The sequence below is a fragment of the Oncorhynchus mykiss genome, chromosome 12 (assembly GCF_013265735.2).
Source record: "Oncorhynchus mykiss isolate Arlee chromosome 12, USDA_OmykA_1.1, whole genome shotgun sequence".
NCBI classification, from domain to species: Eukaryota; Metazoa; Chordata; class Actinopteri; order Salmoniformes; family Salmonidae; genus Oncorhynchus; species Oncorhynchus mykiss.
Genome location: NC_048576.1, coordinates 38,017,012 through 38,035,750, shown reverse-complemented (window position 1 = coordinate 38,035,750; position 18,739 = coordinate 38,017,012). Strand labels below are relative to the sequence as shown.

General features: G+C 41.0%; 1 protein-coding gene across 4 annotated transcripts in view; it reads left to right on the top strand.

Annotated features, from left to right (window-relative positions):
• Positions 1-270: 270 nt before the first annotated feature.
• Positions 271-18,739, top strand: part of mcama (melanoma cell adhesion molecule a) — a 65,218-nt gene continuing 46,749 nt past the window's right edge. For 2 of the 4 annotated variants that reach the window (XM_021623679.2, XM_021623680.2), the window contains exon 1: positions 274-581. In XM_021623679.2, the coding sequence (XP_021479354.1) occupies positions 518-581 (64 nt within the window). In that variant the 5' untranslated portion in view covers positions 274-517. Of the gene's footprint in view, positions 582-18,739 lie in introns of all 4 variants that reach the window. The other 2 variants (XM_036937509.1, XM_036937510.1) reach the window with 2 other exon arrangements.

The following is an 18,739-nucleotide window of genomic DNA, read 5'->3' as shown; positions in this document are numbered from 1 at the left end:
TTTTAATGGAATAGAATGTGAATTGATTGTTCCAATCCTTTTATGTCCTTGCATTTCATGATTGGATTATTATTCATGAGGTATATCATCATAGAAATGGTTTAGGGTTAATGTGCACAATAAATCACATTTTCTCATTTATCAAAGCACCTAGTTACTTATACACCCCAATGTAAATATAGCCAAATGAGAGAATACCATTTTGGCCAAGAGGTGTTATTCCAGGCAATGATGATAGGCTTAGCGTCCCTACTGTTATAGATACATTTTCTCGCAAGAAAAGCAATCGTGTTACCGTTACCCACTAAATACAGGAGGAGGGGGGGATGGAATTTGGAAATCAAAGTACAAAGTACTACAGTACAATAGACGACAAACCTTCTGCAACACGACTCCCTCCCTCCCTTTCCTTCACAGCCGTCCAGACTTGACTCGCTCTTTCTTTGTGCGCGCGGACCAAGTTGACTAACTACGTTTCATTTTGAAAGGACTGGCTGGATAAGACGGGAGGAACAGCATGGCTTTCCCAAAGAACTCGTTCATATTGGTGTTTCTTCTTGTTTGTTCCCTCAGATGGAATGGTAAGTAAGACAAATAACGTATGTTTTCGTTGTTTTAGATTTTGGGAAACTTTTCTCGCGGATTTAACGAATGTTTAGAAGGGGTACCGTTTGAATGGGATGCACTTCGACTGAGTGAGGGATGCTGTAGCAGCCTAACCTTGGCTTTCGATATTTGGCTGTTTTTAATGTAAATTGAATTTATTTCGTTGCAGTCACATTAAAACCTAGTAGCATATATTTTACTCTTCTGCGAAGCTGTGGACAGTTATTTAGTAATAATAGGCTACACACTTTGAGTTAAGATTTTGTTGCTTATTTTAGGAGCAAGTGCAACTGTACAAAATTCAAATGTTGTAATGTAAACCGTTGGAGTCGCATGTTTTTGGGAAATGAAAAAGCGTCCCTTTCCCAAACTAGAAAAAACTTGACGTAGCCAGAGTTAACTGAACCTTTACTTTAGTTATACGGTTTTAATTGCCGTTGCTAAATTGGCACCATGGCCAGTGTGACTATGAAATCACGTTGTCAATCATCATGCACGTGTTAAATGTGGAATTCTGGGTATTACACCTTGTTGTGTTTTTGCATTATGAACGTATTTTGCTCACCAATATTATCACATGATATTTGCTGGTTTTAAATGTCAGACAGCCCTCTCCAACGATCAAGAGGTTTAAATTGTTTAACTAGGAGTTGTTTTTCCAGAGCTATCAATGGCATATCTGTGTTTTTCATCTCTCGGGCAACCACGCGCCTTAAATATGTATATATATATATATAAGCTGTGTTGTGTGTACTTTGCCTACTTTGATAAAAAATCATAAGGAATTACAGGACAGTGAGTTTGTATTTGTGCATGCAAGTGTATGTATGTGTACACGCACGCTCTAAGCGAAGATGGGTTGGGTTTGAGTGTTGCTTTTACTAAGTGCAGCTCACCTTAACAGTTTGTGCGAGTGCTCTTTTCATGGTCTGACCCTGCTGGTCACCAGACCCCCACAACCTTTCCTCCCCATCCACTAAATCCTCATGGTGTGCAGCTGCAAAATGCATATCCTGGTGTGCTGCTGCTAAATGCAAATAGGGGAAACACTTCCGCTGACACTCACCTGTTCATTAATCTACCTGAGTATGGTGTGGCCCTCCCTCTCGTGCTTCTACATCTGCTTTGCTTACTGTTTGGGGTTTTAGGCTGGGTTTCTGTATAGCACTTTGTGACATCGGCTGATGTAAAAAGGGCTTTATAAATACATTTGATTGATTCTCCCCCTCTCCCTCCACCACTTCACAACAGGACAACACTCACTCTGCTTTGGCCTTATCCTTAATTTAGCCTCCGAACACAGTTTTTTCCTCTTTTAACCTTGTCTTAATTGGGTCACCTCCACTTAATCCTCCTCGCCCCCCTGAGAGATGAGGTAAAGTAGTTTGTTTTTGGATTATTGACTAAAGATAGAAACCCTTGGCCCCTCTGGAGAACCTAAACAGGGACAGTTGTGAGTAGGATTCCCATCCTCATTTAGGCATTTTTTATCTAACTACACTGTCCAATTTACAGTAGCTATTACAGTGAAATAATACCATGTTATTGTTTGAGGAGAGTGCACAGTTATGAACTTGAAAATGTATCAATAAACCAATTAGGCACATTTGGGCAGACTTGATACAACACTTTGAACAGAAATACAATGGCTCATTGGATCAGTCTAAAACGTTGCACATACACTGGTGCCATCTAGTGGCCGAAATCGAAATTGTGCCTAAGCTGGAATAATACATTTTGACCTTTCTCTTGCATTTCAAAGATGATGGAACAAAATAAAACAAAAAAAACACTTTTTTCTTTGTATTATCTTTTACCAGATCTAATGTGTCATATTCTCCTACATTAACTTCACATTTCCACAAACTTCAAAGTGTTTCCTTTCAAGTGGTATCAAGAATATGCATATCCTTGCTTCAGGCAGTTAGATTTGGGCATGTCATTTTGGCGAATATTGAAAAAAAGGGTTTGCTCCTTAATTAAGGTACTTGTATTACAAATTCTTAATAGAAGATAACTGCATTTCAATACAAGGAATTCAACAAAATTGGCCTACTGTGTGAATATTGAAAAATACAGGTTAAACAGAATTGATATCGAACATGCATGCCTAGTTTGTGCCTGCCTTTTAATGGAACTCAAAACATTAGGTAATTTCAGGACTAACAGTAACTGACACAAAATCTATAATCAGGCTCCTAAGGTAGGAGATTCTTTAATTAAGTTTTAGAGAACCAAATCATCAAAACAAAAAACTAAAAACAAGAAGGTAGTGCTCACTGAGCAGAGAAAACAGGCCTGGCTTTCTTTGAATGACACATAACCTGCCGTTATTTGTATGGTTGCATTTTGGGTTGCATTTCTCTCCATAATTATTGATGCATTGTCCCAGTTCCGAATAGATTCTAATAATAATTTAGATGAAGGAAATAATGAACTTCAAATTAAGCCATCATTGGAATATGGAAGTACATTACTGGCCCCCATCGTAGGAGCTTCAGTAGGCCTATGCCCACTCATTAAGCAGCCTGCTTCCTGCTTGATGGAGCAGCCCCTGACCTCTGCTGATGGAAGCACAATGGGATGCTGTTCCCCCTCAGAGACCATTCTTTGCACACTGCTAGGTTCGTCAACAATGGAGCACTGCTTCTCCTTACAGTTTAAAACCTTAGAATTATTATAGTCCTTTAAGTATGTATTTGGGACTGAACTCAGATGACCCAAAAAATGAAATTAAAGAAGGCATCTTAAAGGACGCTTTTAAAACAACAGAAGGAAATTCAATGGACCTTTTCAAAGGCTCTTTGGTGGAGGAAGATGTTCACTTCACATCTTCAATGATCTCCTTCTTCTAGAAAGAGGGGGGAGGGAGTGAGAGAGTTTTTTGAGACGGAATAAAACTTTTCTTCATTTTGGCAGTCATTCTTTTAGTGAGGAAAGGAGCCCTCAGCCCTCCCTAAAATCCATTTGAACAGCTCCCCAGATTACACATTATTCATCATGAATGTAAACATTCATGGCATAGTAATACACAGCTGCTAGTGGTTCTCTGACGTACATCTAGATAAGATATAATGTTATTAACCAGAGCCCCTGGCTGAGATATCGACATGTCACTTGCTGATGGGGGAACTCAGCATGCGCATTGGAGCATAATGCAATTGAATGTTAATCGTCACTTCAGTCACCATATGATGTAATGTCATAGACATCCAACAGGGGGCAGCAACGGGATAATTCATTCTGGATGGTCTAAATCAATGGTCACCAGCTAGCTGGTCATGCCAACTGGCATTCCTAGTCGATCACCAAACATTTTTGTAGAAAAGCCAACGATGAAGGGTTGCACACCTTTTTTGTGTGTTGCGCTGTTGGCGGTGGGTACACTTCATTCAGAAGCCCTGTGCACCAGGTAGGCAAAGTGTTCCCATTTTAAACTATTTAATTTGTCTGAAAAGACAAACTCCGCCTTCCCGGTGGATCAGGAGATCTGTGGCTAAATGGAGTGTGCCTGCTGCACTGGCCAATCGGATAGTTCAAATTACCATGCCCACCTGCAGCTTCCACAGTTTTCACAACCCCGGCCACAACAAAGTTTGATACTAGCCTACGTGAGGTTTAATAACTTTTAAATCCATGACCAGAGAGAGTCTGTCAAAGAATACAGCAAAGAGGTGCAGTTTTTAGGAGTGAGTTCATGTCGTAAGTTTTATTCAGCACTGGTAACACTGTTTTTATTCAACACTATTACAAAACATAAAACTTGCTTCTCTCTACTTCCACTTGCGCTGCAGCTGCAATGAATGAGTAGCCAAGTGTATCGATAGCCCTGCGTTTTTATTATAATTAGCAGCTCGCATTGTCATGTCTATTTTAATATCGATATTTCATTTTCTCTAGTCATAGGAACAACATGAATATGTGCCTGAGACAGATGTGGTGCGACTAGAGTTTCGCCATCAGGTCAGTCTCTTCGGAGGAAAGGAAAAAGAGAGTAGGCAGGGACCGTGAGAGGCGGACCGTTTGCTGCTCTCTCCCTCCCTTTGCTGAGACTAATGCCGTGTTCAAGACAACCGGAAACTCGGAAATCTCTGACTTCAGTGCGTTCAAGACAACTGTGAACTCATATGCAGCAGTTTGGTCCGCCTGGCTTGTTGCGAACTGTGTGAAGACCATTTATTTCTAACAAAACCGTAATTAATTTGCCAGAATTGCACATAATTATTACATTACATTGAAGGTTGTGCAATGTAACAGCAATATTTAGACTTAGGGATGCCACCCGTTAGATAAAATACAGAACGGTTCCGTAATTTACTGAAAGAATTAACATTTTGTTTTCGAAATGATAGTTTCCGGATTTGACCATATTAATGACCTAAGGCTCGTATTTCTGTGTGTTTATTATATTATAATTAAGTCTATGATTTGATATTTGATAGAGCAGTCTGACTGAGCGGTGGTAGGCAGCAGCAGGCTCGTAAGCATTCATTCAAACAGCACTTTCCTGCGTTTGCCAGCAGCTCTTCGCAATGCTTCAAGCATTGCACTGTTTATGACTACAAGCCTATCAACTCCCGAGATTAGGCTGGCAATACTATAGTGCCTATAAGAACATCCAATAGTCAAAGGTATATGAAATACAAACGGTATAGATAGAAATAGTCCTATAATAACTACTACCTAAAACTTCTTAACTGGGAATAGTGTATCCCTGATGTCCTTACACAGCTCTCTGGTCTTGGCCATTGTGGAGAGGTTGGAGTCTGTTTGATTGAGTGTGTGGACAGGTGTCTTTTATACAGGTAACGAGTTCAAACAGGTGCAGTTAATACTGGTAATGAGTGGAGAACCGATTGAAACGCTATTAGCGTGCACCACCGCTAACTAGCTAGCCATTTCACATGGTTACACTCACCCCCCTTTTGACCTCCTCCTTTTCTGCAGCACCCAGTGATCCGGGTCAACAGCATCAATGTAACAGTTTAGCTTTTGTCTGTCTCCTTGCCCCGGGCTCAAACCAGGGACCCTCTGCATACACAGACAACTGACACCCACGAAGCATCGTTACCCATCGCGCCATAAACGCCACGGCCCTTGCAGAGCAAGGGGAACAACTACTTCAGGTCTCAGAGCGAGTGACATCACTGATTTAAATGTTATTAGCGCGCACCACTGCTAACTAGCTAGCCATTTCACATTTCACATCGGTTACACTTTCCTACAGAGGAGAAGCATAATCTATAAAATTAAGTCTTCTTTTTTGAGGCCAAGAGTGAAAGAACAGAAGTTTAGCTGAACAATGGTCTTCTAGCTCTAGCAGTCAGACACTTCTCAATGCCATGAGAACATACAATGCCAATAGGCATCTTTCTTGACTTTACCTATCTTTTTTTCATGTCTCTCCCGTTACAGAAATGGGCAGCTGTGGAAATTTGGTGGATTTGCCGTGTGCTGTACAGAGGCAGCTGGGATGTGTGCTGCTGTGGGCCTAGTCCACACAGCATTACTGCTTTAGCCTGAGTGACAGCTAGCCACGGCAGGCAAATATTCAAATATACTGACTCTTTGTGTTCATTAGAGAGAGGGTGCTGTCTGAATCCATGGGCTTAAAACAGGGCCTTGAAATAGTACTGATACTGATGGAAATACTGACAAAAATGTACACCAAAAATGGTATTAGTCGCGAATATGCTCTTGAACTGATAGGCCTATTTGATATCGAGTAGATAATAGAATGTCTCAAAGCTTAAAGTATTTTTGTTGGTGCACTCTGCACTAATCTACTTGCAGCACATCTCAGCAGACTTTTTTGGCCAAGCATCGCAGTTTACATTGCCAATTACTTTTTGCTTGGTGCTGGGACTTTACCAAACCATTAATAGAAACTTCCGGATCTTTTATTCTGATTGACCTCGGACGTCTACAGCCCTGACAGCTGCATTCAGGAGCTGAGACGACCATGACACCTCTCATTCTGGAGGCTCATTCATCAAGGCCAAGGAGCCATGGAGTTAGGCCCTGAACCTTGCTGTGATAAGCCCCCTGAGCAATGATGAGGTGAGACAGGAGTACGGAGACTGAGGGAAACCCCAAATCGGTCCACCCCCCTGCACCATTTGAAGTTGCCCGCTGAAGTGTGGACCAAAACAATGAGTAGGAGCTTCTAAGGGCCCCATGTTGCTCCACCTGGGCTTTGATTATAGAAGGGGGGTCATCCTAATCCCAAATCCATCTAGACCTGTAGACAGGGGTCTAGAGGCTGTGTGCTGATCTGAAGACAAGATAGTCTTGGTTTGTTTGGTTTTACCTTCTCTATTGGACCTCTTGCACTTTAGAAGCATGATACTTTCGTTGTAAGCCCACCCACAAATGATTGTGGTTACATACCCATAGCTTTAGATTTTGGTTGAACGTCTTTGCCACACTATAAAAAAATTAACCAGGCACAGACAGTATATCAAAGAGGCATCCAGCAGTCAGGGCACCCCGGCCTGAGCTGAGGGCTTATCCATGCATACAGTATCTCCAGAATGTGCCTTATTGATTTTAGTGTGGGATTTCAGCTGCTCTTTATGAAGTGGTTAGATTTATCCCTGCCCTCTTGGAGGAAATTTCCTCAGCATTGACATATCGCATTCGTGCTATAAAACCGACAAGAAACTGCTTGAGATTGCACTGTTTTATTCAGGGCACCTCTTTCATGAGAATTGAATTTTTAAAATTTTATTTAACCTTTATTTAACTAGGCAAGTCAGTTAAGAACAAATTCTTATTTACATTGACGGCCAAACCCGGACAACGCTGGGCCAATTGTGCACCGCCCTATGGGACACCCAATCATGGCCAGATGTTACACCGGAAGTTTTAGCCTTGGAGTATCTAGCGCCTTGAAAAATACTGGTTGTTTATCAAAGTCAGACGGGGAGATCAACTTTGATAATTGGGCGTGAGAGTGAATAACAATCATCCAAGTGCATCCAGGGGGTGAAGAATTTATCATTGACAGATACCAGGGCAGTCACTCTTTCAGGGCAAATCTAGCACTCTGTAGAAAAACCACATAATACATACTGCTCTTGCAAAAACATTTATTTTCCTGTTCATTTCAGGAAAAAAGCAGTAGGGTGCAAGTGCTTAGGACTTTCACACCTTGTTGGTGGTAGGAAAGGAAGTTTGTATACCAAAAGCTTTGCGTCCAGCTGTTTGCAAACATGTCTTTATATAGTTGACAAATGTCTTAGTAGGTTACACTGTGACTGTTCTTTGCTTGTGGTTTTCTCAGGGCAGAGCCCTGAGAAGCGCACAGCTGTGTTAATTACATTGGTATTAACGGTCTATTAGCATTGTAAATGTGTATAACAGTACATCGATGGTAGGCATTAGTCTGGGTCGCCTCATTTTTATGCCATTATAGCCATTAAAGCTAGTGCCTGAGCTCTCTTTGGGCAATATTAGCCATCTCGTCTGTACAGTATGTCCCCTCATATTGGAGTGCCCATCTGTGGGACACATGGCACTCTCTTGGGCAACTCTCTTGGGCCAGGATCTCGGCCCTGGCAGAGATCCCAATGATTCCAAAGGGACTCAGAGATCTTGCTGAAAAGCCCCCCATTGTTCTTCTTTTGCCCCAAGTCTCTCAAACACAGTTCAACAACCAGCAGCTGCACACACCTGGCACCCAATTCACAGACAATGCAGATTTTGGAGGGGGAATTGGCAGGGGAGGGGGGTACTACGCTGCTCAGGTTACACAGAAAACATACACCACAGTGGACCTCCCCCTCAACTCCTCCACCCCCTATCCTCTGCAGTCAAAAACATGTCCTCCCACACATCTCTCATGCCTAACCCCCCTCCCCTTGTTCCCACTTTCTACCCCCCTTGTCTTTGTTTGGCTGGTATCCCTGGTGGATTGAGCCCGAGGCTGCCAGGCCTCTGTGTTTCTGTTGCTGTAGTAAACAGTATTGATTAACATAGAAATACCCAAAGCAGAATAATAGCACAAGTGGTTTTTAGATAAAGGGACAGACAGGGTGGAGGTGTGGGGCAATGTGCAGTCATGTCAAAGAGAGATTCATTGTTGATATGAATTGTAATTTAAATTCCTTTCATTTATTGAGTGTATTCAAGGACATTTGTTTTCTACGTGGCACTTTGTGTTCGTCTTGGCCTGGGATTATTACTCCCTTCGTTTGTACTGTGAATAGGCAGCAGAGAGAAGGCTGATATCATCTCCAGATCGATTGATCAGAAGTTAAGAGCGTAGTCTGCGTGACAGACATAGGCAGTCTAGAGTAACTTGGTGTCGTGCACCTTTCCAAACAGTTTGGATAGATACATTTTTTTCTAATAATTGTCTTAGTCAGTTTAAAACTCCCCTATTTATACCAAAAACATTTTAGTCACTGGTGACTGAAGATAGAAGATATATAGGTAGGAGTTGTTTTCAGAACAGTCCCAGTAGTTATTTTGTTTTGTCCACAACTGACTTCCCTCAGCTTCTGTTACTGTATGTTAAACCATTTAATAAAAAAAAATATTATAATTTTTTGTTGTTGAAATATAACCTTTATTTAACTAAGCAAGTCAGTTAAGAACACATTCTTATTTACAATGACGGCCTACACCGGCCAGACCCGGATGACACTGGGCCAATTGTGTGCCGCCCTTTGGGACTCCGGTTGTGATACAGCCTGGATATTGACAAATATTGCAAAATAATAATCAAATATTCATAAAACCTTAAATGTGTGACTCCAATGTTCTATGTAAGCATTGTCTCCCCAGAGTACATTTAATGTAAGTGCTGGGGGCATGCAGTAATACTGCCTAGTTTGATAGGTAAAACACTACTCACAGTCACATGGGCTTAAAGCTTTAAGTATGCTGTGAGGGTGCTGGAATGTGAGCTTGACTTAGCTTCACCTATTGTCCTTAATGCTCAAGGGACACACTCTTGAGGGTTTGTGAAATTCGACCAAGGCAATGTGTCATAAGATAGAGGTTCTACTTTCCTCTTTGGTCTGGACTCTATTGTAATAGATATGATAATGTTTCGTCATAGAACAATGCAACTCCCAACCTTCTTCTCTGAATGCTCTCTCTGAACATACCCTTAAACCATATCCTTGTCTTGAAGAATGAGTCTTTGCTAACTCCTTTTGTTCTTGGGGTTATGTCAAGATACCAGTTTAACCAATGACTTACTTTCAATTTGGAATATGCTATCAGATTCGCAGAAAGTCTCCAAGACAAATTTGTGAGGAGTATGTTTTTTGTGTCTTTTTACCAAATTTCTTGGCTCAAATTGCAACAATAAAAAAAAACCCCTGAAAGAAAGAGCTTTTGTGTGCAAATTAGCTGCTTTTTTGCACAATGGGCTCATTGCAGGTTTGAACTTCATGAATATTCTTTATCTGAATATAGCCCCGGCAGTGGTTTTCCTCAGTCCTGCTCTCCGGAGGCAGTTTTTCAAATAAACATTAGGAAACCAGCGGAACTCAAAGAGCTGGCCCAGTTTTTGCATGGTTTTCGATATTGCCAGCCAAACCAAACTAAGAACTCTATTCAGCAAGGGTACTTTGAGTTGTCAAGAACTCCAGTGGAAAGAAGCTATGACACTAACCATGCTACCTTGCTTCTTAGACGCTAGCTGGCTCCATTTTAAACCCTTGGCAGATTGACTCTTGGTGCAGGGCCTAAGCAGAGACAGGTGAATACGAGAAGCCAATTGGTGAAACACATGATGCTTTTTCTGGCACCATGCCAAATTCCTGCCACCAGCAGCTCTCATCCCAAACTTTCACATGTGCCTCACCTAATTAAAATGATTCCCGGATGAGTATGTAATGGCAGCTTTGGCAAAATGACAGATAGGCATAAAGGCTGTGCATATGTACATAAATATTCATGTTTACACTGGCTCTTTGAGGAAAAGCGTCTGTTTCTGTATTTGTCCTCCTTCACTTTCGTACTGTCCTTACCATTGACAAAATGATTTGTGTTATGGTGTTTAGTGGGTGGCCCCTTAGGATTAATGGTGTGAAGGTACCTTCATTGGAATGTGACTGAGGGAAACTTAGCATCTGATATAGCTTAGTGACCGAATGTTTGGGGATAGGGTGTCAATTTATGAGATGTTCCATCAGTTTCTTTGGTGTCAGATATGGAATTGGTCTGTTACAGGAAATGCTGCTTATAGTACATTCATTTCTGTTATCTGTAGAATGGGTTGTCTCAAAGTGACCACTTTGTGTCAGCATAGTGAATCGATTTTCCTAAGGAAAGAAAAACATTTGACATCCACCATGGTCAGATGCAAATGGGCCAAAGTGTTCCATAGTTCAATGTCTGCAATAGCTTTGCTTGTTCAAAATAACTTTTATCCTTCTAGGCCATGATATTGATATATGATATATGATATGATATATGATATTTGCTGTTAAGAAAGCACCTCAACTCTGGAATAGTGGAATAGTGCAATAAAAATCCTTAAACACTGGAAAGAGCTTTTGTAGAGGATCCACCCACCCTGATTCAAGGGTAATTGCATCATGGATTGCACTTGCATGCCATGCAACAATGAGCAGAAAGTAAAAACAGCCACACCATGGTGGTTAAGTGTTAAGGTTGCCCTATGGCTACTTGACTAGCACACGTGCTGAGGCAGAGGGCAATGAGCATTGCGATGACAAAGGGCAAAATTAGGCTAAACAACTTTGTTTTCTGTGTTCCTATACCCTCAGGAGGCTCATAGGGTAATTATTGAAGGACTGGCTGGACGGACGTTCTATGAGTTTCAGGGCATTTATTCATCCACCAGACACCCATGGGGCAGACCTCTTTGTTTAAGTGTGTCTCAAGGGGATCATGAGAGAGAGGACAGAGATGGGGGGGGGGGGGACTACGTGTTGATGATCAAATAATGGAAGTAATCCAGAATATTACTGCACTCAGCAATTTGTTTGCATTATCTATAGAAGTCTGTCCCTAAAATCTGTGTGAGCATGTGTTTTCCATTTAGCATTTAGTGATATTTAGCAAGACGCATTGATGAATGTGGGACAATGAACCCTCTTATCCTTCCAGTACAGCTGATTTTCCAAGGAGAACCGGAATCGTATATCTTATAATAAAATATGCATTAATTCATCCCACTCATCCTTGTGAAGTCATTTTAAAAAGACGAGCAGAAATACCATGATGCTTGGAGTGAAACAGACGCATAATGACAAAAAGGAAGCAAAGGAAAGAACGTATTAGGATGAGGAAAATCATTTCCTCTTTTCAGAATTTTGCCTCGCACACACACACAGTCTCTCAGATGCAAATGATTAATTGAAAATCACAACACAGTTTCAGTAGCCAACTGCTTTCGGCAGCCAACCCTGGTTTCTCTGGGTTAGTCAGTTCAGAGCTCGTCCACAACCCTTCACTGATAATGTTTCCCAGTGTATTTCCAATTCCATTATGGAGTCCATGTCACTAAATGTTAGCTTTTAGAGAAGACTTTATGTAACCACATTAGTAACCACTTTAGTTTATGACAGGCTCTGTAATGTGTCATTTAGTGTGGCGGAATTTATGTAGAGACAACTGTTCTGGGGTGCTTCAGAGTGTCAGTGCACAAAACTACTACAAAACTCAGCCAGTTTGGAGTAAACTTGAGGGGGCATTTGCTCTCCAAGTGTGTCTGCTTTTCTCGAGTTCCATTTAAGTTTAACGTTGTTTGAAGGGTCCAGGAAATGTGATAATAAACTGAGGCAGTCTGTGTTACCAGATTAGACCTAGACACAGAGGAGTAGCCTGGCAGTGACACATGGGTTTTGTTTAGCAGATGGAATTTAAAATATACTTGAGCACAAAGTTGCTTATGGATCTGAGGCACTTCTCTGTGGTACTTTTTGAAAACCAGTAATGTGGAAGTGGTAATGTGACCCAAGGCTCAACTCAGGTTTAAACCCTGAAACGTATCCGGCAGGAGATCTGTACACCTGAAATGTGTCATAAAAACTCTGCTTATGTCCTAAATACATCATGGTACATTCAATGGCATATTTTAGAATGCAGAGACCAATAATATGTTGTCATCAAACACCTTGTACCCATTTGTCTTTAGCAATGCAAGCACTCCCTGCTTGGAAATACAATGCTTACAATCAGAACTGACAAAACAGCTGTTTGGTGTATTTGACCTCTGTGTATTTTTTAATTTGGAATGAAAATAGAACACATGCTGCTTTAACAGCATAAGTAAAAAATCTGTTTGCTCTTTTTTGGATTTAAAGAAGAGAGCAGTAACTTATCTTGAGTTTCCTCCCAGCTGTCTCCCAGATTTCATATCTGACTTGTCCTTCCTGACAACAGGACTTGAAGGGAGGTCTTGTTTTTCTGTGGCGGGTCACTGAGGGACTGTAGCACTTAATTACACACTAAAGCCCGCCTTGTCAAACTCATAAACAGCGAGTAAAATGGTCGCAATATAGAGACCCCTGATACAGTTGAAGTCGCAAGTTTACATACACCTTAGCCAAATACATTTAAACTCAGTTTTTCACAATTCCTGACATTTAATCCTAGTAACAATTCCCTTTCTTAGGTCAGTTAGGATCACCAAGTTATTTTAAGAATGTGAACTGTCAGAATAATAGTAGAGAGAATGATTTATTTCAGCTTTTATTTCTTTCATCACATTCCCAGTGGGTCAGAAGTTTACATACGCTCAATTAGTATTTGGTAGTATTGCCTTTAAATTGTTTAACTTGGGTCAAACGTTTCGGGTAGCCTTCCACAAGCTTCCCACAATAAGTTGGGTGAATTTTGGCCCATTCCTCCTGACAGAGCTAATATAACTGAGTCAGGTTTGTAGGCCTCCTTGCTCGCACACACTTTTTCAGTTCTGCCCACATATTTTCTATGGGATTGAGGTCAGGGCTTTGTGATGGCCACTCCAATAATTTGACTTTGTTGTCCTTAAGCCATTTTTCCACAACTTCAATATATCCACATAATTTTCCGTCTTCATGATGCCATCTATTTTGTGAAGTGCACCACTCCCTCCTGCAGTAAAGCACCCCCACAACATGATGCAGCCACCCCTGTGTTTCACGGTTGGGATGGTGTTCTTCGGCTTGCAAGCCTCCCCCTGTTTCCTCCAAACATAACAATGGTCATTATGGCCAAACAGTTCTATTTTAGTTTCATCAGACCAGAGGACATTTTTAAAAAAAATGCGATCTTTGTCCCCATGTGCAGTTGCAAACTGTAGACTGGCTTTTTTATGGCGGTTTTGAAGCAGTGGCTTCTTCCTTGCTGAGCGGCCTTTCAGGTTATGTCGATATAGGACTCGTTTTACTGTGGATATAGATATTTTGTACCTGTTTCCTCCAGCATCTTCACAAGGTCATTTGCTGTGGTTCTGGGATTGATTTGCACTTTTAGCATCAAAGTACGTTAATCTCTAGGAGACAGAACGCATCTCCTTCCTGAGCGGTATGATGGCTGCATGGTCCCATGGTGTTTATACTTGCGTACTATTGTTTGTACAGATGAACGTGGTACCTTCAGGCATTTGGAAATTGCTCCCAAGGATGAAGCAGACTTGTGGAGGTCAACAAATTTTTTTCTGAGGTCTTGGCTGATTTCTTTTGATTTTCCCGTGATGTCAAGCAAAGAGGCACTGAGTTTGAAGGTAGGCCTTGAAATACATCCACAGATACACCTCCAATTGACTCAAATTATGTTCAGAAGTTTCTAAAGCCATGGAATTTTCCAAGCCTTTTAAAGGCACAGTCAACTTAGTGTATGTAAACTTCTGACCCACTGGAATTGTGATACAGTGAATTATAAGGGAAATAATCTGTCTGTAAACAATTGTTGGAAAAATGACTTGCGTCATGCACAAAGTAGATGTCCTCACCGACTTGCCAAAACTATAGTTTGTTCACAAGAAATGTGTGGAGTGGTTGAAAAATGAGTTTTAATGACTCCAACCTAAGTGTATGTAAACTACCGACTTCAGCTGTACATGTAGCCTACATTCAATAAGAGGTTGGCATGTCTACTTATCACTGTGTGATGGTGTGGGAAAAAACTGGTTGAATCGACTTAGTTTCCACATCATTTAAACAAAGAAATTACATTTGATAATGTTGAATCAACATGGAAAACTGTTTGGATTTGCAAATAGTCGGCAACTTAATACTTCTTGACGCTACCTATCCCTGTCGGGGGATCATTTTCGGCAGCAACCGCTGAATAGCATTGCGCAAAAGTCAAATAATATTACAAAAAAAATTCATATTCATTCAATCACAAGTGCAATATTGCAAAACACAGCTTAGCCTTTTGTTAATCCACCTGTCGTCTCAGATTTTGAAATTATGCTTTACAGCGAAAGCAATCCAAGCGTTTGTGTAAGTCTATTGATAGCCTAGCATAGCATTATGTACACTTAGCATCAGGGAGCTTTGTCACGAAAATCAGAAAACCAATCAAATTAACCGTTTACCTTTGATGATCTTTGGATGTTTTCACTCACGAGACTCCCAGTTACACAACAAATGTTATTTTTGTTCAATAAAGATTATTTTTATACCCAAAATACCTCTGTTTGTTTGTCGCGTTATGTTCAGAAATCCACAGGAAAGAGCGGTCACGACAACGCAAACGGAAGTTCCAAATAGTCTTCATAATGTCCACAGAAACATGTCAAATGTTTTTTATAATCATTCCTCAGGTAGTTAAAAAAATATATATTCGTTAATAAATCAACCGAGTGTGTAGGTTTTTCAATAACAGCGGGAGGAACAATGGCGGCTTTACTCTGTAGCGCAAAAACTCACTCTGAGAGCCCCCACCTATCCACTTACGCAATGTGATCTTTCACGCTCATTTTTCAAAATAAAAGCCCGAAACTGTCTAAAGACTGTTGACACCTTAGGGAAGCCAGAGAAAAATTAATCTGGTTGATATCCCTTTAAATGGAGGATAGGCATGCATAGGAACAGAAGGGTTTCAAAATAAGAGGCACTTCCTGATTGGATTTTCCTCAGGGTTTCGCCTGCAATATCAGTTCTGTTATACTCACAGACAATATTTTGACAGTTTTGGAAACTTTAGAGTGTTTTCTATCCTAATCTGTCAATTATACGCATATTCTAGCATCTGGTCCTGAGAAATAGGCCGTTTACTTTGGGATGTTATTTTTCCAAACATAAAAATAGTGCCCCCTAGCTTCAAGAGGTGGGAATTTTATATTTTTCCACCCAACTTTTAAACTAAAACCAATGACACTGTGAAATGTTTTGTTGATTTCATTTTGAATTCACATTAGGTAGTGAACATTATTTAATAAGACCTCACTGAAATGAAAATGGATGGGCCTCCCTTAACCAAAATATATTTGACTTAAACCCTCCCTGGACACTTAAAAGAAAAGTAACCCTTCCCTATACACAAAATATACTGAACAAAAATATAAACGTAACATTTAAAGTGTTGGTCCCATGTTTCATGAGCTTAAATAAAAAAATACCTGCATTTTTTCATATGCACAAAAAGCTTATTTCTCTCAAATTCTGTGCACAAATTTGTTTACATCCTGTTAGTGAACATTTCTCCTTTGCCAAGATAATCCATCCACCTGGCAGGTGTGGCATATCACGAAGATGATTAAACAGCATCATTACACAAGTGCACTTTGTGCTGGGGATAATAAAAGGCCACTCTAAAATGTGTGGTTTTGTCACACAACACAATTCCATAGATGTCTCAAGTTTTGAGGGAGCATGCAATTGAGATACTGACTGCAGGAATGCCCACCAGAGCTGTTGCCAGATAATTTAATGTTAATTTCTCTACCATAAGCCGCCTCCGTCGTTTTAGAGAATTTGGCAGTACGTCCAACCGTCCTCACAACTGCAGACCACGTGTAACCACGCCAGCCCAGGACATCCACATCTGTCTTCTTCAACTGTGGGATTGTCTTTGACCAGCCACCCAGACAGCTGATGAAACTGATGAGTATGTTCTGTCTGTAATAAAGTGCTTTTGTGGGGGGAAACAAATTCTGATTGGCTGGGCCTGACTCCCCAGTGGGTGGACCTATGCCCTCCCAGGCTCACCCATGGCTGTGCCCCTGTTCAGTCAAGTGAAATTCATAGATTAGGGCCTAATGAATTTATTTCAATTGACTGATTTCCTTGAACTGTAACTCAGTCAAATTGTTGCATGTTGCGTTTGTATTTTTGCTCAGTATAAAACATAATTTGCAAATAAATTCATAAAAAATCCTAAAATGTGATTTTCTGGATTTTTTTTCTAATTTTGTCTGTCATAGTTGAAGTGTACCTATGATGAAAATTACAGGCCTCTCTCATCTTTTTAAGTGGGAGAACTTGCACAATTGGTGGCTGACTAAATACTTTTTTGCCCCACTGTATATGTGTTCATCTTATCATATTTCTCCAACAGCAAATCAGTGTGTCTTGTTTGCAATGAAACTGTCCCTGTTTGCAAATAATACAATCTGAGACATCATTAGGAATCTGAGCATGGTACTTTCAAAAGTTAGATCTACCTTTCCACCCTAGACAGAGAAGGCCTACCAACGCAGAACAGTTAAGCTTTAACTGCTGGCTACTCTTCTTCCCTGGTTTAACTCAACGAGAGAAGACGGCCCCGAAGGAGATGGCTGACATTTTACATGCTCCTAACCGATTGTGTTTTTATGTTTGTTTTTTTGCGTTGTTTGTAACTTTTCTTAAACTTATTTTGTACACAATGGTGCTGCTACCGACCGAAAATAACTTCTGGACATCAGAACAGCGATTACTCACCACAAACTGGCAGAAGCTTTTTTTCCCTTTTAACGAGTCTGACGAGCTCGACGTGAACGACATACTGCTTTCCCGGGAACAGGCCGAAATCCCCGTAATTTGTGTGAAGAGACGACAGAGAAACGGAGGACAGAGGTCGAACTGCCTTCTGAGAATTCATAGGCAATCGAATAACCCCCCCGTGCCTTCCGTTCTACTAGCTAATGTGCAATCATTGGAAAATAAAATCGACGACCTATGAGGAAGATTAAACTACCAACGGAACATTAAAAACTGTAATATGTTATGGTTCACAGAGTCGTGGCTGAATGACAAAATTATCAACATACAGCTGGCTGGTTGTACGCTGTATCGGCATAATAGAACAGCTGCATCTGGTAAGACAAGGGGTGGCGGACTATTCATATATGTAAAAAAAACAGCTGGTGCATGATATCTAAGGAAGTATCGAGGATTTGCTCGCCTGAGGTAAGAGTATCTCATGACAAGCTGTAGACCACACTATCTACCGAGAGTTTTCATCTGTATTTTTCGTAGCTGTCTACATACCACAGACCGATGCTGGCACTAAGACCAAACTCAAGGAGCTGTATACCGCCATAGGCAAAAAGGAAAACGCTCATCCAGAGGCGGCGCTCCTAGTGGCCGTGGACTTTAATACAAGGAAACTTAAATCTGTTATACCACATTTCTATCAGCATGGTAAATGTGCATCAAGAGGGAAAGAAACTCTAGACCACCTTTACGCCACACATAGAGACACATACAAAGCTCTCCCTCACCCTCCATTTGGCAAATTTGATCATAATTCTATCCTCCTTATTCCTGCTTACGAGCAAAAATTAATGCAGGAAGCACCATTGACTCGGTCAATAAATAAGTGGTCAGATGAAGCAGATGCTTAACTACAGGACTGTTTTGCTAGCACAGACTGGAATATGTTCTGGGATTCTTCCTATGGCATTGAGGAGTACACCACATCAGTCATTGGCTTCATCAATAAGGGCATCAATGACGTCGTCCCCACAATGACCAAACGTACATACCCCAACCAAAAGCCATGGATTACAGGCAACATCCGCACTGAGCTAAAGGCTAGAGCTGCCACTTTCAAGGAGCAGGACTCTAACCTGGAAGTTTATAAGAAATCCTGCAATGCCCTCTGACGAACTATCAAACAGGCAAAGTGTCAATACAGGACTAAGATCGAATCGTACTACACCGGCTCTGACGCTCTTCGGATGTGGCAGGGCTTGCAAACCATTACCTACTACAAAGGGAAGCACAGCAGT